Source organism: Abramis brama, assembly GCF_963993115.1.
Source record: "Abramis brama genome assembly, chromosome: 16".
In the NCBI taxonomy this organism is placed as follows: domain Eukaryota; kingdom Metazoa; phylum Chordata; class Actinopteri; order Cypriniformes; family Leuciscidae; genus Abramis; species Abramis brama.
Window position 1 is genome coordinate 31,016,792 of NC_139978.1, and position 26,814 is coordinate 31,043,605.

General features: G+C 37.7%; 1 protein-coding gene across 4 annotated transcripts; it reads left to right on the plus strand.

Annotated features, from left to right (window-relative positions):
* The first annotated feature begins 625 nt into the window (after positions 1-625).
* On the plus strand, positions 626-26,142 carry trim33 (tripartite motif containing 33). Of its 4 annotated transcripts, XM_084087176.1 has the most exons (21): positions 627-1,265; positions 6,502-6,620; positions 6,952-7,099; positions 7,495-7,627; positions 7,816-7,932; positions 8,123-8,237; positions 13,190-13,336; positions 13,589-13,706; positions 14,166-14,476; positions 15,840-16,013; positions 16,961-17,170; positions 17,596-17,722; positions 18,729-18,792; positions 18,985-19,135; positions 19,706-19,796; positions 19,887-20,073; positions 21,161-21,284; positions 21,616-21,690; positions 23,536-23,688; positions 25,275-25,325; positions 25,510-26,142. In XM_084087176.1, exons 1-21 carry the CDS (start codon positions 686-688, stop codon positions 25,726-25,728), a joined length of 3,414 nt encoding a protein of 1,137 aa, XP_083943302.1. In that variant the 5' UTR covers positions 627-685; the 3' UTR covers positions 25,729-26,142. The 4 variants fall into 4 exon arrangements, with proteins under 4 accessions (XP_083943303.1, XP_083943301.1, XP_083943302.1 ...); XM_084087177.1 differs by lacking the exon at positions 25,275-25,325 and having other exon boundaries at positions 626-1,265; XM_084087174.1 differs by having other exon boundaries at positions 19,706-20,073.
* Positions 26,143-26,814: the final 672 nt, after the last annotated feature.

Genomic DNA, 26,814 nt, shown 5'->3' on the forward strand with positions numbered 1-26,814 from the left:
TTATTATTTAGCATGAAAATTAAGGCATTTAATGAGCTTTAAATAAAAAAATAGTTAGCAGATAGTTTTTAATTTTCCGTACACTTATTTTTTTTTTTTAATCTGCAAAATACGTGATCACGTGATCTCAAAATATCTGCCTATGATCTGCCCCCATGAGGCGACCCGCACCATGTAAATAGAAGAGCGTTTATTCGGTTACAGATGCAACTTCTCATCTGAATGATTGGGTAAATAAAATAAATATACATTTCTCAAAAGTACTATTTAATTATTTATGTGTAACACTTTTTAACGACTGAGTGCAGCTTTAAAACGCACAAAAATAGTGAAAGACGCAATTAATCGCCCACAGACAGCTCAATTTCGAAAGAGAGCAGAGAAAGAGAAATTAAAATATTAAAATATTTTAAGTAGGCTAACCATGAACCTACAGGAACAGAATATGGATTTATAACGACATTTATAAAAACATTTGTTTTCTATTTTAAAAATAAAAAAGATTGTATTGTATTTACAATGTAAATGTATGTATATAAAATGAATTTATAATATTCTTTCATTAATGGACACTTTAAGTCTAATTGCTTATTCTCTGTGACGAACATGAGAGCGACGGCATGACGTCAAACACATCGGATTTTCTGAGCGCGTTGAACGTCAGGCGGTTCAAAGAGGAGCAAAGATGGCGGACAACAAAGGCCAAGATAGTACGGAGAGCTCCGCAAATATGGAGGTAGAGGCTTCGGGAACAGAAGATAACGGAGATGGCGGAGCAAAGGACCCCGACGGTGTAATTTTAATCGACGCAGAACCGAAAGAAGGAACAGACGAGCTCAAGTCTCAAGAGAACGTTCCCGAAGCGCTGACGACATCCAGCGACGGCGGAGCTAACGTTACAGACGGGACACCAAATGCCGAGAGCACTGAACCGCCACCGCCACCGCCACCTCCACCTCCTCCTCCGCCGTCGTCGTCCTCCTCCTCCGCGGACAGCACCGCTGCTGGTCCATCACCCGCTCTCATTAACGAGATGTCGCCTCCTCCAGCAGCAGCAGCAGCATCCTCCTCCTCCTCTTCAACCCCTGTCGTCCCGATAAACCTACTGGATACGTGTGCTGTGTGTAAACAGAGTCTCCAGAACCGTGACTGTGAACCCAAACTCCTTCCCTGCCTGCACTCCTTCTGCCTCAAGTGCATCCCGCAGCCCGAACGGAAGATCACCGTCCCGGTGCAAGGGCCCCATGGACAGGACACTCGTATTGGTAAGTTAGGAAAAGGGAAGTGAGCTTTTTAAGTTCTCCCCAACAATCCAGAAACCATCCATTGCTTAACTGTTTACACATGATGACATGTGCGATCATCAGCTGGTGTTTGGTGTTTAACTCATGCGGTTATGGTTATACCGACTGATTGTAGTATTTTAATACACGAGTAACTGTCAGAACTTATTTACTCTAAGTACGACTCAGTTAGTCATGTGCAGTTAGTTAAATATCAGCTGCGTTTTCTCTATGTGCCTATAGATCATTTTTTTGATTGCCAGATACCCCCAAATATGTGCAAGAGACTCCTGTCCTAAAATTTAAAAGGCATTTATATACTTTTATGTCCAAAAAACAAATATACGGTGTAAAAATTAACATGATACATAATATTTATTTTCTATTACATTATTTTGTTTTGTTTTTTCTGCTCTCTACAGTACTATACTGTTCGATGTTTGTTTATTTATCAATCTATTCATTAATTGTTTATTTACTTAATCTTCATTTTTATTTAAGTTATTTTTTACAATATATACTACATATCAAATCACAATTGCATCATTGTTTTTGTTTCTCTCTCTCTCTCTCTCTCTCTCTCTCTCTCTCTCTATATATATATATATATATATATATATATATATATATATATATATATATATATATATATATATCCTACATACACAAGTACATACATATACAAGTATATCCAACTCTATTCACGTACATACAGTATACTCATGTAAAGCACTATATAATATATAGCAAATCTCATCTCTGTGATTGTTTGTTTATATCATCTAAAAATATTATTGTTCAGCTCAAATTTGCTAAATGCAACTGTAAGGCATGAAGATATTACTGACATTAACATCATCATTTTCTGTAAAGCTGCTTTAAAACAACGTATTGTGAAAAACTGATAAAATTGACTTGAGTTTATCCTTTGTGACTCATTTAAAAAAACCCTGCACTAACCAGTCTTTACAAGCTAATGATGGATTTTCTAATGAACTATCCTTTTAAAACAGTCAGCCTCGCCTAATTTTGTATTTTGATTCAAGTTATATTGAATGTATAGATGTTGCAGCTTCATGCACACTCAGTCAAATTATGTGACAGGTGTCAGTCAGAGTGATGGGCTCTTTTTTATGCTCCGTGGACAAACTCAATTATTTGCTGATCCAGTTTATCTGACTATAGTCCTGATATTTTGACACATCATTGTCTATGTATTGATGATCAGATTCAGTGCTGTCACTATATCCGCACCGTAGGAGCCACCAGTGAACTAATGTGGTGGTCAAACACAAGGTAACTACTAGGATTATCCATCCAGAGTTATTGATAATGCAGGGGTCATGGCTTGTGACCCCAGATCATGAACTCATTCATGCACAATGGTTTTCTTTGACAATGCACACTATGCCATCCCCGAATGCTGCATTTTCTGCTGATAAACCAGACTAGAAGCGCTGCTTTGGTGATTAGTTTGTTTTAATTATGCATGCTTAGTTTTAGCATTGTTTTTTGGAGCGTCATCACTGTGTCTTGAATGTCATTATTGGTGCAGTGGAGATATAAGAATATTTTGGTCAATGCACTTGCTTTGCCATTGAGTCAGTGTATTATCATTTCATTGTGCTTATGTTTCTTGTAATAAGTTAGCATCATTCATTGTAGTTAATAATATATGAACTAGATTCAGCATTAGCTGCAGCCTGTAAAGCTATTTTAATTGTTTTGTGTGGTTCTGGTTATTCACCCATATCAGCGATCACTGATGCATATTTACAAGCCCAAAGGCTGTCATTTCTCTTTAAATCTCTTCACTTTTCTCAGAATGCCACCAGATCAATAATCTCATATTAGATCAGCGCACATTATACTGCAGAATATTTTGCCAGGCAATCATCAGATTGAAAAGTTCATTCCAGTGACAACAAGTATAAAAAATTGAAGCCAGGTTTCAGTGTAGTGGTTTAAATGTACAAAATTAATTTTTGCATCGTTAGGTTTGTTGAATAGGGTACACTTTGCTGTCACATTCCTTTTTTTGATGCATTTACAGGCATGACTCCTATGTTTTTCATAGTGAGAAGAAGTTGAACCGAGAACGATTAGACATGGTAAACTAAACTATCTAATGGCGCTTTTCCACTGCATGGTACGGCTCGGTTCGGTACGGCTCACTTATGGCGCATTTCCACTGCATGGTACGGTACGGCTCGCTTCGGCTCGCTTTAAATGGTACCACCTCTGTTGAGGTTCCAAGCGTACCGTACCGATACTAAAATGTGACGTGAAAACACTGCAGATCACTGATTGGTCAGACAGAATCATCTCTACCAGCGTTATTGTATTTACGACACAAGACACTAAACCCGCTAGATTTAAATAGCCAGTAGACAACAGCCAACACTGTAGCGCCTGTTTTAAAAGTATTTGCTTAAAAAAAAAAAAAAAAGAGTATAAGCTTAAAAAAAAGAAATGGCTGAATCGTGGTCAGTGGACGAGGTGCAGACGTTCCTCTCGTTGGTTGCCGAGGAGTGGATGGGGAAACACGGAATGAAAAATTTGCATTTAATATGATGATGTCATGGCAGTAGAGACGGCAACTATAACGATCAGTCCCACCCACTTTGAAGCGGTACTAACTGCAGTGGAAAAGCAAACGAGCTAAAGCGAGCCGAGCCGTGCCGTGCCGAGTCGAGTCGTACCACGCAGTGGAAAAGCGAAGCGAGCCGAACCGTACCGAGCCGAACCGAGCCGTACCATGCAGTGGAAAAGCGCCAAAACTTAAGATTCCCAATTCAGAAGTCTTTACTTTCTCGAATGTATCCAAAAATCTAAATCCTACAATGTCAGAATTTGGAATTGATATGCAATTAATTGTTTTTTATTTATTAACCAAACCAAGCAAAATTTGTATTTATTAATTAAGCGAAAATAAGACAAGTAAATAATCTCAGTGTTTTTGCTCAGTCATTCAGCCATGTTCAAGTTATTGTATGGAAAATTATCAAAATAAATTCTGTAATTAATTTTGTGCATTTTTCTGTACTACTAACTACTGAGTGTTAGTAATTTTCGATTTATTCTACAACAATCATGTTATTTGCAACCCTTTTTCCATAGCCTTTTTTATACATTTAATTTTGTTTTTTATTTAAAGAAATCACACAAGTCATATTTTCAAGCTGTGCATTTCCCAAATGTTTATAGAGAGGCCAAATGTGCAGTCCTCCTCATATAAGAAAAGTAAAATAGATTTTAACTAATTGTTTAAAGTTGCTGATCAGCATTTTCTGAAGGTTAAGCACCTAATTTCACTGACATTTGCTGTTGTGTGAGAATTTTTAACTCTTATTTGGTGGTTTACTCCTCCTCTTTTTGCGATCTGTAATTGAAGGTTTGTTCACTTGCCAGGTTTGTTTTGGGCTTGTCGTAGACGTTTAATTAAAGTTCAGGGGGAGGTAACTCAGCGTTTACCAGCATGACTCATCAGAGTAACATGACTGAGAAAACTATCTGTGACACACTCTGTGCTGCTAGTTGAATCTCAAGAAGCACTTTGTTGTATTCAAGCCTGTTGTCTAACTAGAGCTGTTAAACTGTTATTCTCAGCTTGACTGTAGCCGTGTGGTCTATTTTGCTTTGTTTTCAGACACTTTTCTTGGCATCAGCAACCCGTTTTTGTAGACATACACCATTTTTATTAACTTTAACAGCTCTTAGTTAGCTAATATTTCGGTAATGTGAACTAGTTTATGAGAATATTGTGAATTTTGCCAGACTGAATCTTAAAATGTCGGTTGTGTTGTAAAATGAAACAATCTTGGGTTTTTGTAAGACTTCAGACATAATTTAATTGCATCATAATAATTATTAAAGAAAGTGTTTATAACCCTCTGTTTGAATAATACAGGAATTTTAATTGCATTACAGGGCTCTGCATGTGACGTGTTGTAGAATAGATGTGCCTCAGGCAATGCATCACTGGCTCCAGTTAATATCAGTACAGAGTAACTCAACAGTGAGTTGCACTGTGTTTCAGTGCAGTGTTTCTCCAGCTGCTCTCAGCAGCCAATCATTAGCAGGGGTTTGCAGCTGGGTGCTTAAGGGAAACCGGCTGAAAGCAGTATGAGCCAGTGCAAACTGGCTCCAACCGGTTTGGACTAGATCTAGCTGTAGCTATGTGGGGGATTGATGGGCTGTCAGGGAAAAGAGGTGGGGGGGGGGTTGTTGCATGTGATGGGTGGGGGAGGGGCATGTCCAATTTCTCAATATGTTTTCAAATTAAATTAAGATGAAATTAAATTAGTTTTATGAATAGATCATTATTTGTGGTGAAATGCTGCTGCATGATGCACACAAAGAGCAGACTATTTGTTATTGCAGGAGATGGCAATTTTATGAATTATTAATGAATCAAAACCCTTTTTTGGATTTTAAATGCATAAGAAGCCGTTATTACTTTGTTTATTATGTATGCACCCTCAGTAAGAAATTCAACGTTCCTATAGGAAGTTTTTTTTCCATCCCATAATGCAGTTTAAATGAAGACATTCTCCAGTTTTATGATATCCAGTTCTAAGACTGCACGTAGTTGTTCTAGGCTGCATAATTTGTGTGTGTGTGTGTGTGTGTATATATATATATTCCATGAATGTGTATCTTTGATCTTAGGCTGCATGATTTATTATAGGTAAAACAACGATTTGGCAGAGAGAAATCACCCATTCACATTTTTAAATTTGGTCAGGGCAGTCAAGCTGCCGATTGCCATTGCTGATCTTTTAAAAAGAATTGTGAATTTTTCCTGTGAGTTCTGTAAATACCAGTGCTTCTCAGTTGTAATTAGGGATGTGTCATTGTAGTCAACTAATATACTAGGACAAGTAGTTCCATTCTATATATAGTTTATAAAAAAAATCTACATGTATTACATGGGGAATAGAATCTTGGTCTCCTCGCACAGCAAACAAAAACGGTAATGCTGGACCAACAGTTTTCATTTATATTATCAACCAAGTTGTTATTCAGTGTTTTTGTCTTTTTTTAAATTTATGTTTTATTGTCCTGTCATGTCAGTTATTGTCCAGGGCTTCAAGTGAGTACTAATCATAAATGGATGCATGAATCACCTGTATCACTCCTCTGTTTGTTCCCAGGCTTTGTTAACACTTTATTTTATTTTATTTTTATATATATATTTTTTTATGTTTTTGTACAGTGAATGTCATGCGTTGCACGGTGTGCCATCAGGAGTACAAACAAATTGACATGGTGGACAATTACTTTGTCAAGGACACTTCAGAGGCCACAAGCACATCCGTGGAAAACTCCACACAGGTCAGTATCAGCTCTGTGATTTTTGACTTAACTAGAGTATAACAATCTTTCCATCAGTACTAATAATTTTGCATTAGTGAATAATTGATTTAAAATGCCTAATTAACGCTGTTATCCCATAAATGTATTTTAGAAAGTTACTGAATCGCATTGCTCATCGTTTTGTCAAATGAAATTGAGCAAATATTTATTTAGAATCAAATAACATTGGTATTCACACCCCTAGATTAAACCTTGCTATATTAGCTTGCATGCTATCATATATCAACTTTTGATTCGGTCTGTTAGACATTATTTTAAAAGATGTCGTTCTTTATTTGCTCTGTAACAGGTTTGTACCAGCTGTGAAGATAATGCCAGCGCCATTGGATTCTGTATGGAATGTGGGGAGTGGCTCTGTAAAACCTGCATTGAGGCGCATCAAAGGGTCAAATTTACTAAGGACCATAAAATACGCAAAAAAGAGGAAGTATCTTCTGGTACGTGCTGTAGACTCTTAGATTTATTTCCATTTTCAACTGTTTATATTTGCAAGGCAGTTGCGATATGATTGTTTTCATTATGCTGAAAGATGCTTTGGTCTTGTGGTCTTGTAGTTTGGATGTTTCAGCAACGGTGTGGAGCATCTGTTTTGCACGTTTAGCAGGCTGAGTCGTAGTACAGTTGCTATGGCAACAGGCAGAGTTTTGAGTGAGTCGCTTGCTCTGCCTGTACTGTTTTCATTAGAGCTAACCCATTTAGTTTCCCTCTTTTCGATTGAGTTTGGCAAGGCGCATATGAGAACATATGGCAGTCATAGACTGAGAGAATAGAGGGTCAGGGGAGGAAATAAGCAGCAAAAGATGAATTTGACTATGGTGGTTCTGTTTTGTAGAATCGGTTGGTACGTCAGGCCAGAGACCCGTCTTCTGTCCGGTGCACAAACAAGAGGCCCTCAAGCTCTTCTGTGAGACATGTGACACTTTAACCTGCAGAGACTGCCAGCTGCTTGAACACAAAGAACACAGGTCAGCCAGACCCCACTGTTTACAGTAACCATGCACCATCTTCATCTGAACTGTATTAAATCAGCTGGCAATATATGAAAGAGTTTTTAAACAAGACAATCAAATGAAGAGAGAATAAATACCTGCACCAATAACATGGCGTTAAAGGAATAGATCAGAATAGAACATATGTTTTTTTGTTGTTGCAGGTACCAGTTTCTAGAAGAAGCCTTCCAAAACCAGAAAGGCATCATTGAGACATTCATGACTAAGTTGCTAGAGAAGAGGAACTTTGTGGAGTTCTCTGCATCTCAGGTGCAAAACAGGTAGGACTTCTGTTGCATCGGTTTAATAGTTGATGACGTTCAAATTTGATTGCCAAGTCTTCCTGATCTTGTTTTTTCATTAAAGAAAAGTAGCTGGACATGATTGAACCTTTGGCAGAATTGTATTGAATTATTGTTTAATTAACTACTGGGTCTTTTTAATGTCTTTTATTCCCTTGTTTCCTTTTAGAATAAAAGAAGTTGCAGAGACGCATAAGAAGGTGGAACATGAGATAAAGATAGCAGTCTTTACTCTCATCAATGAAATCAACAAGAAGGGCAAATCTCTACTGCAGCAGCTGGAGGTAAGCGTACTGGCATCAATACAGCAAAAACTATCTGATTTCCTAAGGAAACAAGTCTGAAATTCCAATTAAAAGATGTTGGTACGGACAGCAGAGATGATCTTAACAAATAACTGAGTGGCCAGTTGTATGACAGCTTATTTCTGCAGACATAATCCATCAAGCATCATTGACAGAAGGAATAATGTGCATGTATGTTATAAGCAGTGTAAACTGGTGCTATCTCATCATAATGTGCTTGTGAACTGGATCAAATTACAAAGACAGACCTATCCAACAACCTTTTCAATAAAACTCCAGGCTTGTTATGGCTTTGAAAAAAAAGATAAGCCCTTGATATCAACATGCAGGATTCTTCCCTTTAGGTGATTCTTATGGGGAGAGGGGCATTTTTTTAGACACTTTTTTTTTTAATATAAATTACATTTATCTCATCTAAATGTTTGCTTGGTCATTGTAGTTGTGTTTTTACAATGGGGAAATCTTGTTGCTCAAGAGTTTACACAACACAAGGAAGCTTGATTTCAAGCACAAATAAATACAATAGGATAAAGATACAAATTAATTAAAGAGAAAAGTTTTTTGGGTAGGTCTAACACTAGTATTCAGGTACAGAAATACTATACAGATACTAATTAATGTAATCAAATGTAAAATAACACTGGATAGTCTTTTAGTCCTGTATAAATAGACTATTAATCCTGATTCCTTACAATTAAAGCAATATTTTTTTTTTCTTAACTGTTTTTTAAGACATAACCAACTGTGTTTATGAGGATACTCTTCAATACCTGAATTTTGACCGTTAAGCGCTATAATCCGCAAAAAAGAACTATTTTGTTACTCGTGAGCTGTTTGTGATGCAGCTTTATGTATGTGTGCGAGTACTGAATGGTTTAAAATTGCTTGAATGTTTAAATCGGTAAGACTTAAAAAGACGTGCATATGATAAACTTGAGTGACTATGCAAAACTGTCATGACTCCCGAAACGCGAGAGTCTATCGTCGCCTGCAGTGCGCTTGATGCTTGACTTGTGCAGATGCAATTTGGTGATGTTAAGCGCATTTTGAGAAGACGCGGCACCGCTGAATCTCGCACACTATCGTGAAATTACATCTAGCAGAAAGTTTTAAAATGAGTGATTTGATCTTATAATCTGTGTGGATTCATTTACTCATACAACCTACATGCTACAGTGAATAAATGTTTGCAGGAATTTCTCGCATTATAACCTGCGGGAATTATTTAAATTAAACGCAATACCCGCATAGCCCTGATATTTAACATGCAGCAAGTGATTCATGTATTGAGTTGTAAAATCTGCTCACATATGCTCGCAGCAGATGCTTTGGAGCTGCATGTTAATTCTAGATGTAAACAGTGATATGTCTCAGCTGACCATTTGTGATCGGATCACCTGAGACGCATGTTAATACCTAGTGCAAACAAGGTCATTGTTATTTTCTAGCCTCCACATTGTGTGAACCTCATCACATGCCATAAACCTTGTGAATCGCTGTGGGGGAAGCTGATTGTATGAATTGGAGCAAAACTGCTAGTGAAAGAAAGGAAGGACACCGGTTTACAAGTGATTGATGCAAGCCAGAAGTACAGACCCTCTCCAGGCAAAATTCAACAATGTAATCTGAAGGACGAGGATCACATGTTTTAGGACAATTTTGAAAACTGAAGACTGATGGTTTGAGAGAGGCCAAATGTGAAAGTGCAGAATGTCTGAAAGGGACAGTGCTGTTTTTTCAGACACCTACAACTCTGTGATTCAGGGCTCAACTCAAATTAGCCCCAATTGACACCTTTGACTGTGATTCACACCAGTCAGTGATGAATCGAGCCCTGCAGATGTCACAGTGTTTAATGGTGTTACATCTTCAGGGAGTCTTCATCAGTCATGTGATTCTAAAGGCTGATTTTTACTTCTGCATCTGACCTACGCTGTAGGCTATGTGTCGGTTTTCATTTGTACTTGCAATTACACATGCAGAGGGAGCATGTAAAACCAGAGGGAGCGGTTCTAGCAGACCAATCACCGGTCAATGTAAAATTGACGCGTTGTTACAGTTTTGGAGAGGTGCACGTCAGGTTACGCCGTAGGCTACGCGTGAGTTCGACGCAGAAGTTAATTGGGCTTAACGGTGAAGCCACTCAAGTGTAGTGAAACTTTATACAACAGAGGCCATGTTTAAACCTGATGTTAAAGGGATAGTTCACCCAAAAATGAAAATTCTGTCAGTAATTACTCACCCTCATGTTGTTCCAACCGCGTAAGACCTTCGTTCATCTTCGGAACACAAATTAAGATATTTTTGATGAAATCTGAGAGCTGATCACTTCTCCATAGGCTGCTAGGTGGCCGAAACTTGCTGGCCCAGAAAAGTTATTAAAGAGATCGTTAATATAGTCCAAGTGACTACAGTGGCTCAATCTTAAGTATATCAAGCGACGAGAATACTTTTTGTGCGCAAAAACAAACAAAAATAACGACTTTATTCCACTATTCATTTCCTTCTCTCTGGGCCTCTAGTTGGTTCACGTAGTGTTTTTGCGCAGCGCGTCTGTGTTACATGTCACCACGTAGGCTCACTATTGGCCGACGCTGGTCATGTGTGTGATGCGTGATGACGTGTAACACAGACGCGCTGCGCAAAAACACTACGAGGCCCAGAGAGAAGGAAATGAATAGTGGAATAAAGTCGTTATTTTTGTTTGTTTTTGCGCACAAAAAGTATTCTCGTCGCTTGATATACCAACATGAGGGTGAGTAATTACTGACAGAATTTTCATTTTTGGGTGAACTAACCCTTTAATGTCCAACTCTGGTGATCCAATCACAAGTGGTAAGCGGGGACAGATTATAATTTTGTATCAGATATTGCAAATGGCCCACATTTCAACTGACTTGAGAGCCAAACAATGACACAACTGGCTACTTGACTACTTTAGGGGCTTTCGCACCAGGTATTTCTAAGAACATGCCACCAGGGTGGTTTCTTGAGAACTAATGGTTCCCCTAAGAAAATTTTCCTGGTTGCATTTGCACCGCCAGTAGAAACTCTGAAGTGACATAAGCCGCATTTGTTGTTGACTTTTATTTTGACAGCGCAGCGGACCTTTATTTTGGAGGCGCTGGGAACGCCAGAGTCTGAGCACACAGTGCTCGCATTCTCCGTGTTCATTAGTTTATGATCTGTCTAACAGTCCTGTCTTGTACGTTATTAGATAGAAGTACATAGAAAGTAGACAGTATATGAAAAGGTATTAGCGTATGCCATGTGGTTGATGTCCAGAGTTGCTAGCTGAGCAGAAATGCATACATAATCATGTTTTGCTTGGTCCCCTCAAAGTTGCATTGTATTTTCTCCTTAGCGTAATCTATCTTTAGGCCCATCTATCACTGTTTGTTTGTAGAGTTAGTTTCTGGAGTAAATATATAGACTATAATCTGTGTGTTTACACAGCTTTTTAAAAAATGGCGGGTGCTGGTGTTTCACATGCTTTTGGCCAATCAGCGTACACTTAGTCACAGATAGTTCCTATAGTGCTGGTTTAGACCCTACTCTGAAGTAGGAGCTAAATTAGTTCCTCCAAAAAGAGTTTGTAGAACTAAAATCGTTCCTAGTTCCTGCTGTGCTAACACGACAAAATCTGGGTACTTCCACCAATAGTTCTTGGAATTATGAAAAGGTTCCTCCAGTACGAAAGCCCCTTTTGATGAGGTGGCTGTCACTTTTTAGGTTTTGTTTTAGATGGATGGGGAAAATGTAACTGAAGGCACTGTGCAATGTGACGCATAGAAACGGGATGTCCATTTAAATGCACGTCATAGTACCACGTGTGTAGTCCATATAAACCAGTGTGGTTTTTGGAAACTAAAACTATTAAAAATATTCCAGATAATTAAATTAAATTATAAATAGTAGATAACCTTAAACTTAAAAAAAAAACACATTAGAAAGATTGCATTGGCAACTAACTGAAATGTGGTAAAATGACTAAAACAAATTGAAATAAAAACAAATGAAAGCTGAATAGAAATGATTTAAGATAAAAAAAATCTAATAAAAATGACAAAAGTGCAAAACAAAATGATTAAAACTTAAGCTAATTCAAAAAAATAAATACTTTTTTAATACTAAAAATAATTCTAAAATAATATTGTGTAAACTAATATTATTTTAAAATTCACTATTATCTGGTTGCGTGTTATCTAGTTTTGCATTAAGGCCAGTTCACACCACACTGACAAACGGCAACAAACATGTAGCCTATGTTGGGTTTTGTCGAATCAGTGTGTTACCCCTGTTGGCATTTGTTGCTGTTGATTGTGCAACTGAACATGTTCAATCAGTGTTTGTCAGTGTCTGTTGGGCCAGTGTGAACATGAGTTATTTTTCATAAAATTCTAAATCCAACAGCCAACTTATTTGTTTGTGTTGGTTGCCATTTGTCTGTGTGGTGTGAATTGGCTTTTAGTATAAAAGGTCAAGTTTTTGTTCTGGAAACTTTACATGTTAGCACATTATACAATACAATACAATACAATTTTATTTGTATAGCACATTTAAAAACAACTGGCGTTGACCAAAGTGCTTAACAAGGCCGATAAGGGTAGACAATACAAGCACAGAAACCAGCAAAGATACACATCAAAGAAAGAAAGAAAAAAAAAAAAAAAAAAAAAAGCGAAAAGAGATGCGTTTTCAAAGAAGTTTTAAAAAGTGTTAGAGTTTGGGCAGATCTGATATTTGTGGGTAGGCTATTCCATAGCTTGGGTCCATAGGCTGCGAAAGCACGGTCCCCCCTATTTTTTATTATCCTGCCCCTCAGCCTCTCACGTTTATGGTTTGACACTAGCAAGTCCAGAATATGTTTCATTTCAGTCATTCTTAATATTCTTCTCTTCCCTCTTCATTCCCTCTATTACCGTATAAAGAGTGTGACCAAAGAGAGGAGTATAAAGCTGCTCAGCCAGCAGAGGGACATCAGCATCCTGGCCCAGCAGATCATCCATGTGCTCAACTTCACCAACTGGGCCATCAGCAATGGAAGCAGTACAGCCCTGCTATACAGCAAGAGACTGGTCAGCCAAAATGCTTAATTCTCTCACAAAACACCTGTTTCCTTTTCTTTTGGGGTCCATTTTTGCAAATGTGTAATCTTTACTGGCATTACACCTTCCAACAATAACAGTTCTGCCACTTGTACTATTTTAAACAAAGCCACTTCTTTCAACATCAACTTAAATGACAAAAAGCATTGCTATTGTAGACTCTTCTCTCCTTTGTGTTTTTCCTCATTCGCTTTTTTTGTGCTTTTTTTCCTAACTCTGTAGATCACATACCAGCTGCGTTTCATTATGAAGGCCCGTGTGGACCCAGTACCTCAAAATAATGGAGCAGTCCGCTTCTTCTGCGACCCCACCTTCTGGGCTAAGAATGTGGTTAACCTCGGTATTGACTCAACTTTAACTTAACTTGCGGCTGAAACCTGTTTTTATTTCACACAGAGAAACCATGTCCAAATTTCAGTGACAAACATGCACAACCAGATTTTAAAATTAAACTGTCTGAAATATCATACTATCATTATTTTATTTTAAATACACATTGTGTCTAAAATATATCACTGTGGGCATTTTGTTATTATTTAATTGTATATTATTTAGATTTATTTTATTGTATAATTTGTGAAATTAAACATTTTGTCTGAAATCATAATGTGGTCAGTTATTTAATTTTTTTTAATTTAATTTAATTTAATTTAATTTGATAATAACATATAACATGTTGTCCAAAATATCATACTACAGCATTTTAACTTTTCAGAGAGAGACACAAATTCAGACTTGGTGTGAACAGGCATTTACATGCTTCAAGATGCATTGACCCCTGCTCTTCTTTTTCATTCAGGTAATCTTGTTATTGAAAAAGTGTCACATACTGCTCCTCCACCCAGCATGATGGTCAATCAGCAGATCTCTCCCAGTCACAACCACCCAGGTAAGCACTCAGGACAGATCAACCTGGCCCAGCTGAGGTTGCAGCACATGCAGCAGGCTGCGATCGCTCAGAAGCACCAGCACCAACAGCAGCAGCAGCAGCAACAGCAACAACAACAACAACAACAACATCAGCAACAAATTCAGCAGCAAATGCGCATCGCTTCACAGATGTCCCAGCATCCCAGACAAGGAGGTCCACCACAGATGATACAGCAACCGGTAAATTAGAGATTAGATCTTTCCTGCTTTCCATGCATGTCTGGTTTATTCTGGTCTAGCTGGTGGAACAGCATTGTCTGTGGTAATGAAGTACATCTCTTCTTTAATAGAGATGCACCGATTACAATTTTCTAGGCCGATTCCGATTTCCGATTCTTCATTGAGTTTGACCTGCCGATTCCGATAAAAAAATTTTCTAACCACTTTACAGCACACACAAATATTTTTTTTTCGATCTTTTCTTTAACCCTTTAACGCACATGTTTAAAATAATTTAACTGACCCCCCCCTCCCCCACCCCCAGAGTGAGTTTTTTCAAGGCGAACGTTCCCTTTAATGTTTCCATGGCGACGCGTCACGCGATACACCGCAGCCACAATAATACTGCATGACAGATGTGTCGCTTTTATTTCGCTTTTCCTTTTTTATTCAAAATATTCACAAACTTGCTTACCATGTCATCAACTAGCCTATCTGAAATTCCGATTCTCAAATACGTGTAAGTGAGTGTGTTTGGTCGTTTAAAAACCTTTATAAATAATCTTGATCTATAACATGAGATGGGCGCCGCAATGTTGTCCTGTCAGTCGGATTTACAGCACGTGAATTCATCAGTTTCTCCCGAAATAAATGCAAGAAAGTGGCCGGTGAACTGAGAAGAATAGAGTAAACTTTATAGTTACTTCCACTATTTTTGTCTGATATGAATAACACATGTCGGCAAATTATATTTGAATAGATTGTTATTGCTGCTTCCACAGACATCAGTGTGTATTTTACAAACTCCAAATTTATTTTTTTACTCGTGCTTATGTGTATTTAAATATCTGAAACCTAAAATAAACATTATGAGGTTGAAAACACTGCTTAGTTGTGATATATGCTCAGCGCCAGCCAACGCGCGAAAGCAGTTTGAATCTGATAGTTATGTGACGTCACTGAACATTCTAAATGTGGCGCCGTACTCTCAGGCACAGAAATAAAAATCACATATATGAGACCGTACCACTCAAAATGTTAATCATGCGGCGCCCGAGTGCATTTGACCGGCATAAAATCGGCATATGTCAGACTGACCGGCCGGTCGCCGGTCATGGCCGATCACGTGAAAATCGGCCAATTCCGGTCACCAGCCGATCAATCGGTGCATCTCTATTCTTTAATATTTCCTTTCTCAAGAAAGGAACATTTGTTTTTGAATTAACCTTATGATTGGTTCAGAGTATATGTCAGCAGAATTATATTTGGTTTATTCTTATAAATATTTGTTGATTTTGAAATTATCGGCATTTATAATTCCTGATTGTATGTTTTGTTCATGTAATGACCAGGACTTAATTTCTTCCACTTTCTCACTTTTCAGCCTCCGAGGCTCATTAGTATGCAGGCCCTCCAGAGGGGGGGAGTTAATGGCTCCTCCCACATGTATCCACCTAATCATATGCGCATGGTATCAGCGCAGAACCGCATGCCCTCGGCGCAACCCCGACTAAATGGCCAGCCGTATCCCATGATGCAGCCTCAACTTCAGAGACAGGTCAGTGCAGAGACTCGAGCAGGTCACATGACAAAAACCCAAATGCTAAGACGTCACTCTCTTGATTTCTACTTGAACAGAAGAAGTGAAAGCAAATTTTAAGATGCTTAATCTAGCCTGCTTTTTTAGATCCGTTCTGGTCGAGTGTCAGCAATAATTATAATCAAGGAGAGTGAGCATTTCTGTTATTGACACCAACAAAGCATGTGACAGGCTTCAGTAAGTCACATGACATAACACAGTCAATCACTGGAGACAGTCAGGAAATAAAATTGCAGGTTTTTAATATTATCCTCTGTCCTGAGATGGGAAACTTTGCCTGTGACCAATGTTTAGTTATAAAAAAATATATTGCTGCATATTAAATAGCGATTTATCTGTGGGTAGAAACAATAACAATTAAATAACCATTATATGGGACAGTGGGACTGATATTAAACTGATAAAAATTGTTTTTATATTATATTTTTGTATTAAATTAATTATTCTTATATTTGAATATATTATATATTAAAAATAAAATATTAATATAATATACATTTTCTTATAATAAACATGTCAAATTATTTATTAAAGTAATAAAAAATATATATTTTAAATTATAGTGTCATTATTTGAGTAAGTAATGAGTAATTACTAGTAGTAAATATATTTCTCATTAGTATGTAATTATTTCTTGGAGCTGCTATCACATTTTTATTCATATTGTAATCATGTAGTGTGTTTAAAATGGAGACTGCAGTGTAAAATTCTTTTCAGTTGTCAGACTAGGTATCATATTTTTTCCTACATTTTTGCATGAGAAAACAAAATCAGTAAATTGTGTTGCATTTCACCTAGGACTCATATACACACCATGTTCCACAATCAGAAATAAGTAAATATACCTGCTGTACGAAAGCGTTTTTGCCATTTTCCAACACATTTCCCTTTTCCCCCCCTCATAGCACTCTAATCCTGGGCATGCTGGCCCCTTCCCTGTGGCGTCGCTACACAACATTAGTGCTGCCAACCCCACCAGTCCCACCAGTGCCAGTATGGCCAATGCCCATATTCACCGTGGCCCCACCAGTCCAATTGTCGGCCCCATAGAGCTCATACCGTCAGTCACCAACCCTGAAAACCTGCCCTGCCTGCCTGAAATCCCTCCTATTCAGGTAACTTTACTATTGCATTTTCTTAGACTGATTGTCAGATGATTAGATGCTGTGGTGAGATTTATAGTTATAGATCTGGCCTGGTAACCAAAAGGTTGTAAGTTCAAACCCCAGAATGCGTGATCATGAGGGCACAAATCTAATAATTGTGTGGAAATGTAATAAAGAACCTAAATGTAATAACTTTTGAGCCTGAATGTTATAAAGCATTTAAATGTAATAACTTTTGGGCCCAAATGCAATAAAGGTTCTAAACATAATTACGTTTAAGGCACCTAAGGCAATGAGACAAAGACAATCTCTATACTTGGATCTGCTATTATTGTTCTTCATATAACAGATGCTTCATAACCAAAGCGAAGACAAAGCTGAATTGTTTTAGAGTTCTTGTGTTGCAGAAAACTGATTGTTTTTATAATCACCAGCTTGAAGATGCCGGTTCGAGCACACTGGATAACCTTCTCAGTCGATATATTTCTGCTAGTTCATATCCTATTGTTGGCCCCACCAATCCCTCACCGGGACCTTCAACACATTCCCCAGGATCATCAGGTACTCCCGCATGTGGAAATGTTTGCAATAGACCTTTGACATGAATTTTTGACATGCATTGTTTTTGGATTCAAACACAGTGTAGATTAGCATACATTTAAATAATGTCATGAAATATGAATGCAGATTAGTATTTTATATGTATAATATTTATATATGCCATACTCTTCGTGCCTTCAGTACCGTATGGCTGAAACTCCCATCCGACCATACGCGCCAACCCGAGGGGCTAAGACTTTGCTGGCTCTGCTGGCACCATTAATGCATGCTCAGTGCCTCTGGTTCCATATGGTATAATCTCCAGTGCAACCATATGCACCAACCCTGGGGCTAAGGCTGCATTAGCCCCCCCGCCATCGTTAATGCGCACCAAATGGTGTACTACCTCACCACCACACAACCAATCTCACCAACAACTCCTAGCTAGCATATATATGCTTTTCACCATTATTACATCATGGTTATTTGATTACCACGATTATTGTTATTTCAAAAAAGTAAATATTAAGCGTGTATAGAAAGGCAATAAAATGTGCAGTGCAGCAGTTTTCTTACTGCTCTGAATGAGCTCATGTTTTAAACATTGCAAATATTTCAAATATTATTCATATCATTCTACCTCATGCATTTTTTTATTTAACAAAGCCTGAAATTAAATCATACATTTGTAAATTATTTGTATGATTCAAAGTGAATAAATGGCTAAAGGTCATTAAATGCAATTTCTTATGACACTTAATTGGCATCCAAAGTTTCATTGTCGTGTCAGCAATAATCATCATCATATATTAAGTTGATGTTTTTTATTATTGCAATTTTACAAAATTCTGATAAATTTTGAAATATCTGATAAATATTTTGTGGCTATTTAAGGCAGATTATGCATTATTAAAACGGAAATAAAATTCAGACTGGTGTTTGCCCTCAGATAGAATATCTGCTACCTTTTTAATTTTCTAAAGATTTTTAATTTTAACATGCTCTTTCTGTGTCTCTCATTCACAAGGTTTATCTAATTCTCACACTCCAGCTCGTCCATCCAGCACGTCAAGCACGGGCAGTCGGGGCAGGTCAGCATTCAATGTGTTTTTTACCTCAGTCCTTTCATCTTTCATGTTTAAAATGATAAAAAAAAAAAAAAATGTACCAGCTGTTAATTATAGCTTAGAACTGAACAAAGAGAATTATGTATTTGATTTCCGAATATTGTTGAGACATTGCATGCAAAATTGTTATGGTGTGTCTTTTGTTTGTGTGTTTAGTTGTGGGTCAGCCAGTAGACCTGGAACGGGGAATACGACAGTGGACCAGGTGAAAGTCAAACAGGAGCCGGGAGTTGAGGAAGAGTGTAGCTTTTCTGGAGCAAACATCAAAACAGAACGCTGTAAAGATGGCAGACGGAGTGCTTGCATGGTATTTACCTTGAGCTTGCAGTTTACTCTCGTTACTTAGTCCCAAATGTTTCCATTTGTTTCTTTTATATAACCTCCTTGGACTCAAAGTTTGTTTTTGTGAAGAGACCCCACATAGCAGTTTATTTTAAGGTGTTCTTTTTTACAGTGTATTTACACATATAAGTACTGAGTAATATTGATTAACAGAATGTATTTCTAGGATTATGGTAAGGGTTTATTTTAGGGTCAGTTGCTTTTAATAATGCATAATATACTGTTATTACTATAGTAAGTACATGTAACAAGGACAAAGAGAAAGTTTAAGATCAAAATGAGCTGAAACATTAAAAATTGTGAATGAAAAGCATGATTTTCACCTTCTACCTTAACGTTTAGTACAATAATAATAAATAAAAAAATTCATATGTGATTTGTTTTATATGATCCAAAAACTATAATGAAAAAAAAATATTGAAAAAGTTCTTTCCCCCTTTTGGTTCCCAAAATGCTAAACCTGTTCTTTCTGGCTTTGATACAGTTTGTTTCATTTTGCACAATGTCTGTATTGTTCTTATTTCTCCTCAACCAGATGAGCAGCCCAGAAGGAAGCGTTACTCCCCCTCTTCCCATCCTCGGCTCTGTGTCCACCGGTTCAGTCCAGGATATTTTAAGAACACTAGGTGAAAATGTTAAATCTGAACCACAAAGTGATCATCTCTCATCTTGTACGAACCCAAACTTCAGTGCACCTCTTACCAATGGGACCACAGGGTCAAATGGAAGTCAGCGGGGAAGCACTGCTAACGCAAACAGCCAGACCACTGTAGGAAAGGAAGACGACCCGAATGAGGACTGGTGTGCGGTGTGTCAGAACGGTGGAGAACTGCTGTGCTGTGATCGCTGTCCTAAAGTCTTCCACATGACCTGCCATATCCCAACACTCAAATCTTCTCCCAGGTAAAGAATGTGGCTTTATTTACACAGACAATGCAACACATTTGGTGTCATTGGAGGCTTTTTTTTGGCCAGAGGCTAGAGACTACAGCCAGTAGTAGGAGCTAGTTCTGCATGTTTTCAACCCGCCCATAGGGGGATCTCACGATAAAACGGCGTCTTTTCAGTTTCGAGTCAACTAGTAGCCTAGTTGTATCATTGCTTCCGATAATGCCCTCTGTAACCGGTAGGCCTCGTAGGGCAGCGAAGCAAGTGCATTCTGGAAGTTGTTGTCTTTCTTCCACATGAGCCAAAAATAAATTTTCTGGCTTTTCTCAGTCTAGAAGGCACCAACTTCTAAAATAATTTCACATTTCTACTACATAAATGACCCAATTTAAATACACATTCATCTTTCCAGCGGTGAAATATCCCTTTAATGGTTTTACAAATTGTTATATAATTTAAGATTGCATCAAATCATAATGCATTTGGATTTCAATTCATAAATGACTTTAGTTTAGTTTTAACATGCCATATTATTATATTCATAAATTACTTTTATTTTATTTAAAATTAAGATGCCATCAATAGCATATTATTGTATGACATGACATATTGTTGTCATAAATTATTTTATTTTATGAAGTAAGGGTTGTACCACCAGTGACAAGTTATATAATTTTCGAAGGGCCTTTTTACACCTGGTCACTTCATGCATTTTTACTGGTCGAATGGCTTTTGTCACACTATTACGTCATAATGTGACAAGATACAAAAAAAAAATTCAATAAAGTTTCAATAAAAGCTGTTTTTTTTATTGCTCAATTCCAGTTTAACTGCCGGTGAGGCTAGCCTTAACCTTCGGGTTGGCATGTACAGGGGTGCCTGTCTGGACAAACTTTTTTTTAATTGTGTTGTTAATTATTTTGTTTGGCCTTACACTAACACTTAACTTGGGAAAAAAAGTTGAGTACAGAAATAAATTACTGTAAATGTCATAGTAGTAGTATAACAGATGAAAGACTTTGTGAATCTGTTCCCTAAGATTTTAAGGCTTTAATTCCTGATTTTTGTGTTAATCATGTGTTTGTACCCTCTTCTGCTGCAGTGGAGATTGGATGTGCACGTTCTGCAGAAGTCTCACAAATCCAGAGATGGTATACAACTCTGATGACGATTCACCCAGTAAGAAGGACAAAAGTGAGACGGCAATGAGTCCAGGGGACCAACGAGTGAGTCACAGAGAAACAAACACAACAATAGTCACAAAACAGGGATCTCTTTTTACTTTACCCCGGATTGGTAGATTGGCCAAGTAAGATTCCTTTTACGAGGAATCTCGTCATTAATTTATCCCAATACTTCACATGACACACTGTATTATGTAATATAAAATACATACAGTATATTGTGAGATTGTTTGGCTCTAAAATATTTACTTTGCTAAAACATGAACCTGAGTGACCCAGTATGGTCTTTAGATATAATCTATAAACCTTTTCCAACAAAGTTAATGTTTTTGCAGAATTGCAGATTCTTTAAGTTTCTTCTTGTGTTTTGTAGCGATGTGAGCGCGTGTTGCTGCATGTGTTCTGTCATGAGCTCAGTACGGAGTTTCAAGAGCCCGTTCCTACATCGGTGAGTTTCCATCAAGACCACAATATCCTCATTTCCCATAAAACCAGACATTTCTCATGAAGTGTTCTTAAAGGCCAAAGCTCAGATGTGTAATTGGACCATTGTTCAATATGATCTGTAGCATTTAATTGCTGCCTCTCTGCAGGTCCATTAACATTATTGCAATAAACAGCAGCATCGCTCACATGTATTTCTGTAGTGACTCCATTCATCTGTTTTCAAACACGTATTGAGCCTCTGGGCCATTTCCTGCTGTTATTTGTCATAGCGGGAATATGATTCTTGCGTAATTACGTTATTGAGTGAATGCAATAATGCATCCGGTTGACTGGTAATAATGTTGTCTTATATACCACTTCACTTTGTCCTTACATGACTACTGTACTTTCTGTAGTCCATAGTTCTGTTCTAAAACAGTGAGCTGTCCTGTTGTCTACATAGGGATCTGCCTTCTAAGGCAACACAATTTATGATATAAAATGTAATTTAAAGGTTGCAATGACTACATTTACATGTGCACCAATAATGTGATTATTTCCAATAATCAGAGTAAGGGCTTGTTTACATGACACGAGCAAACCTCTTTGCTTCTGTTTACTTGCAATTTTTATTGTTCTGATTATTTTCTAAGATTTGTGGTTATTTATACCGCCATTATTTGCATACCTCAATGCACAGTACAAATGATGAACTCACATAGGGTGTGTGTTGCTGGCCAAGCTCCTCCAGCGGACACGGATTTGTTTGGCGATTCTTTGGTATTGGGCCTCAGTCAGTTTTCCTGTGATGCATCTAAAATGTTTCAACCATCAATATACTGCATTATATTCATGTCATGCAGTGTTGTCAACACAGCAGTTTCTTCAGCAGGCCAAAAATGCACATGCGCACTTTGGTCAGAGTAGAATAGATGTGATTAAAATGTTTACATGCCTGTTTATTGCGATTAAAATCAGCATATTTTAATCAGCAACGGGACGTTTTACTAGGATTATCGTTGCTAGGATTACGAGCGAAAGTGACATGTGAAGGCCAAGTACTCAGAATTTGTCCTCTGCATTTAACCCATTCAAGTTAGTGTGTAGTAGTGGAGTACTCAAGAGGAGTGAGTAGTGAACACACAAACACACTGCAAACTGTGGACAGACACACTCGAAATTGCTGTGGCGCCCGAGGAGAGATTGGGGGGTAAGGTGTCTTTCTCAAGGGCACCTCAGTCATTTCCTGCCGGTATTGAGACTCGATCCCGACTGACTCTCTAACCATTAGAACAGGACTTTTAAACTTTACATGAGGTAAAGTTTAATCGCAATATTGCCTAAATCTCATTATAATCGCATTATGAAGGTGCATGTAAATGTAGTCATTGACAAACAGAACTCGGTCTTTCCCCATTTATAATATATATGAGCTGTACTTGCATGACTGGAGGGTCCTACTAAGATGCCAGCTGAGTAAATTGACTTTCCTTACAAGGAGTACTGTAGAAATTCTAGATATTAGGTGAAGATCCAAGCAGCAAAAACTGAACATTTTAATTAGATGGAACCTTTTTCTGTCTATATTCTTGAAAATGTTTGTTTTTTAATAACTATTTCCCTTCTTTCCCATTATTTATCTATTATTATAGTATCTATTGATTACTATTTTTGATTACTATTTTTGAAATTACTTTTATTTTTATATTTTCATTTTCATTTTAGCTTTAATAATAGTGCTTTTTCATTGGGATGCACATATCATACCTAAAAATGTCGAGTCGATGGGTAGATTATTTGGTGTTGGAAGAGAGCCGCATGTCTGCAACGTTATTGTTTTAATGTTGAAGCCTTGATTTCTCTCCAGGTACCCAATTACTATAAAATAATAAAGCATCCAATGGACTTGACCCTGGTAAAGCGGAAACTACAGCGAAAACATCCTCTGCATTACAAGAGCACTACAGAGTTTGTGTCCGACGTGCGCCTGGTCTTTAGCAATTGTGCCAAATTTAATGAGGTGAGTACGGGGAATGTCCTTAACCTGTGTGGGGGGTGTGATGGGATGTTGCATGTAAGAAACGAGATTTGGAGAGTATGAAACACACTAAAGCAACACAGCATGAACATGTGATGGATTGCATGCTTTTACTTCCTCATATGTTCACCAGTCCAGTACTAACAATTAAAGGAATGGTTTCAGTCGAGCTGAGCATTAATCAGCGGCGCTGTTCTTCTTTTTCTTTTTGGATGTTGCACTAGTGTGTCAAAGGGCTAACACACTTTTTCATTCCGTTAAAGAGATGTTTATTACATTTTGTTTGAGACATTTGATTATTGTTCAGCACTTTTCTTTTGAACAATAAAAATGACAATCAAATGCATGATGTAAATGTCAGTTTTGCAGTCGTTCATGCCTTCTGACATTCATTCAAGACCCCATGAAGCAAACTTGACGAGTGTAAGTTTATGCATTTCATATTAATACCGGAAGTTCGGGTGGGTCTTGACTTTTTGCCAATATGCTTTAATTGGGAGTTTTGCTAGTCGTAACAAGGAACTTGCTCATTCTAGAGAGCGAGTGAATTCCGTCCGCTTTTTGGAGTAGACTAGTGTAATATTAATAACTTTTAAAGCAAACATACATGGCCTAAAAGCCACAACTCTCATTTCTATTTCATGGGGTCTTTAAAGTGTGTATGTAGAGTGTTTAGTGACTGTAAAATAAAAATAAATGGCACTGATGCTTTTAAAATCACATTATGTATACAACTGATTTGATTTAGTTTTATATCCCTTAGAAAGTCACGATTGTAGATTACAGATGTAATTTTTAGCATTTAGTTGATGATGTGAGTTTTGAATGTTGCCACTTGATGAGGTTTGTGTTATTGAAAGTAAATTTTAAATTCAGTGGCAATACGTTAATAAAATGAAAGATGTGATTATTACGCACAAACGTTTTATAGGGATTGTTTGGCTTCTGTTTCACCAAAGGATGTGTACATTCCTTCATGTCCACTTTAGGTGATTTCAGTGGATGGATTTGATCTGTTTGAGGGTTTTGGTTCATCACAGTGGCCACTGAATGCTTGAAGTGCATAAATAGGGTGTTTGTTGTGGGGAAAAATAACTTATCTATAGTCAAATCCTCCAAGACACCCATGTTAAATACTGTAGCACTTCACACTGTCATTGTGATACTTCAGTGAGGTTTCTGAAATGTTTATTTCTGTCTTCACAAGACTTGATGACGTTAGCACGTTATTATTAACTATTTTTGAATTTTATGTAATTTTTCCCTCCAATTTATCTGTTGCATTTAGTTTGGGTCTGTCAGCATAACTGCCACTTGTGTTTTTTTGTTTTTTTTTTGAGTATTTTAAGGCAAATCCCCTTCTAGTTTTCATGTGTTTATATAGAGAGGCTGTTTGTTTATGCCTTATAACTGAAAGGCATTTATTATGAGCAAACCAAAAATTGTGCTCCTTGGACATTTTTAAATACAGATGAGGTTGTGACCTCACTGTGTTTATGGTATAAAATCTTTCTTCCCCCCCTTTCTTTTGTATTTTTTTTTTTGTGTGCTGTCGTTGCCCTTTTTAGATGTCTCGAATAATCCAGGTTTATGATGAGGAGAAACAGAGTAATGTTCAGGTAAGATGTTTTGTACACCACACCGATGGGTTCAGCAGTGCTGGCACCCAAAGCAGCCGAAACTGGAGTTTTAACCCTTTCTGTGATTCTCTTCTCCTCCTCTTCCTCACCTGTTCATTCCACCCACTTTCTCCTCCCCTTTCCTCACATTTCCACACTCTTTCCCTTCTCCTCCCTCTCCTAGGCCGACTCGGAAGTGGCAGAGGCGGGCAAAGCTGTGAGTCGGCGCTTCGAGGAAAAACTGCTGGAGATTTTTCCCGACCAGACGTTCCCAGTAGTCGCGGAGAAGGAGACGCGACCCGAGGGCGATAAAGAGGATTCGGAGGACTCCGACGATGATGTGGTACAACCAAGACGCAAACGCTTAAAAGTGGATGCTGAGAAGCTGATGCACATCAAGTGAAGAAACAGGAAACGTCTGCAAGAAATAAACTGTCTTCCTCTCAAGTCTTATCCTGCTCTCTGAAGGGTGGGATAATGCTGGAACTGATGCGATTCAGATGCTTCATTTGTTTCATGTTCTCCCCCACCCCGACGATCCATTGTACATACTGCGTGAGAACTTTCAAACTTGCATTGTGGCATTGTCTTCGGAGGACGGAGAATGAATCGTTGAGTGTCGATGAAGACACTTGTACAGATTTAAATAGTCTTGTTTTGGTCTGATTTAGTATATAACATTCTTTTTTTTTTTTTTTTCTTAAACTATGACTTATTATTATTCTATTTGTAAATCTATTGTGAATGATACTTTATAAATGATACACTCATCTCTCCCTCCCATTGTATGATAAAGTTTATCATATGGTCCACCTGCTTCCTTTGCATGTGTATTTTCTTATTCCTACAGTTTAAATCCCTTCAATAGGAGAACATTTGATCTTTATTTTCAATAAAATGGTGACCTCTGTATTGTTTTAAAGTTTAATCATAGACCCTTCAAAAGCTATAAAACATAGTAAATGTGTGTCTGTGGCACATACAAAAGTACTTTCAACAAGCATTGCTTTTTATTCCAATAATACATAAACTACAGTAATGCCAGTGTTACATTTGTAAGGGTTACAGTCTTAAAGGCAGGGTAGGTAGGATTTATTAAAAATTAAAGATCCAAATTTGTTAAAACTTTCTATATATATCAATACATAATTAAAATGTAAGAACTCTGAAAAAAAGAGTATAAAAATCAAGTGACTCTAGACCGTTTAATCTGTATTAAACACAGCTCATTATTTCGATTCGGGACGAATCAAAGGATTGGCTTAGGCGACTGTCACTCTCTCGCAACCATGGCAACCACCCTTTTGCCACACAGCACCTGCCCACTTGCGCGCGACCGTTTGATTTGAGGAGTGCGAGAGGCACGGAACCTGATCACACCTCCGTCCAGTAGATGGCGGTAATGCACTATGTTTGCAAGCTGCCAATAAAATCTATCGAAGAAGAAGAAGAAGGCACTGAACCTAGGAATACCAAAACAATGGCAGAG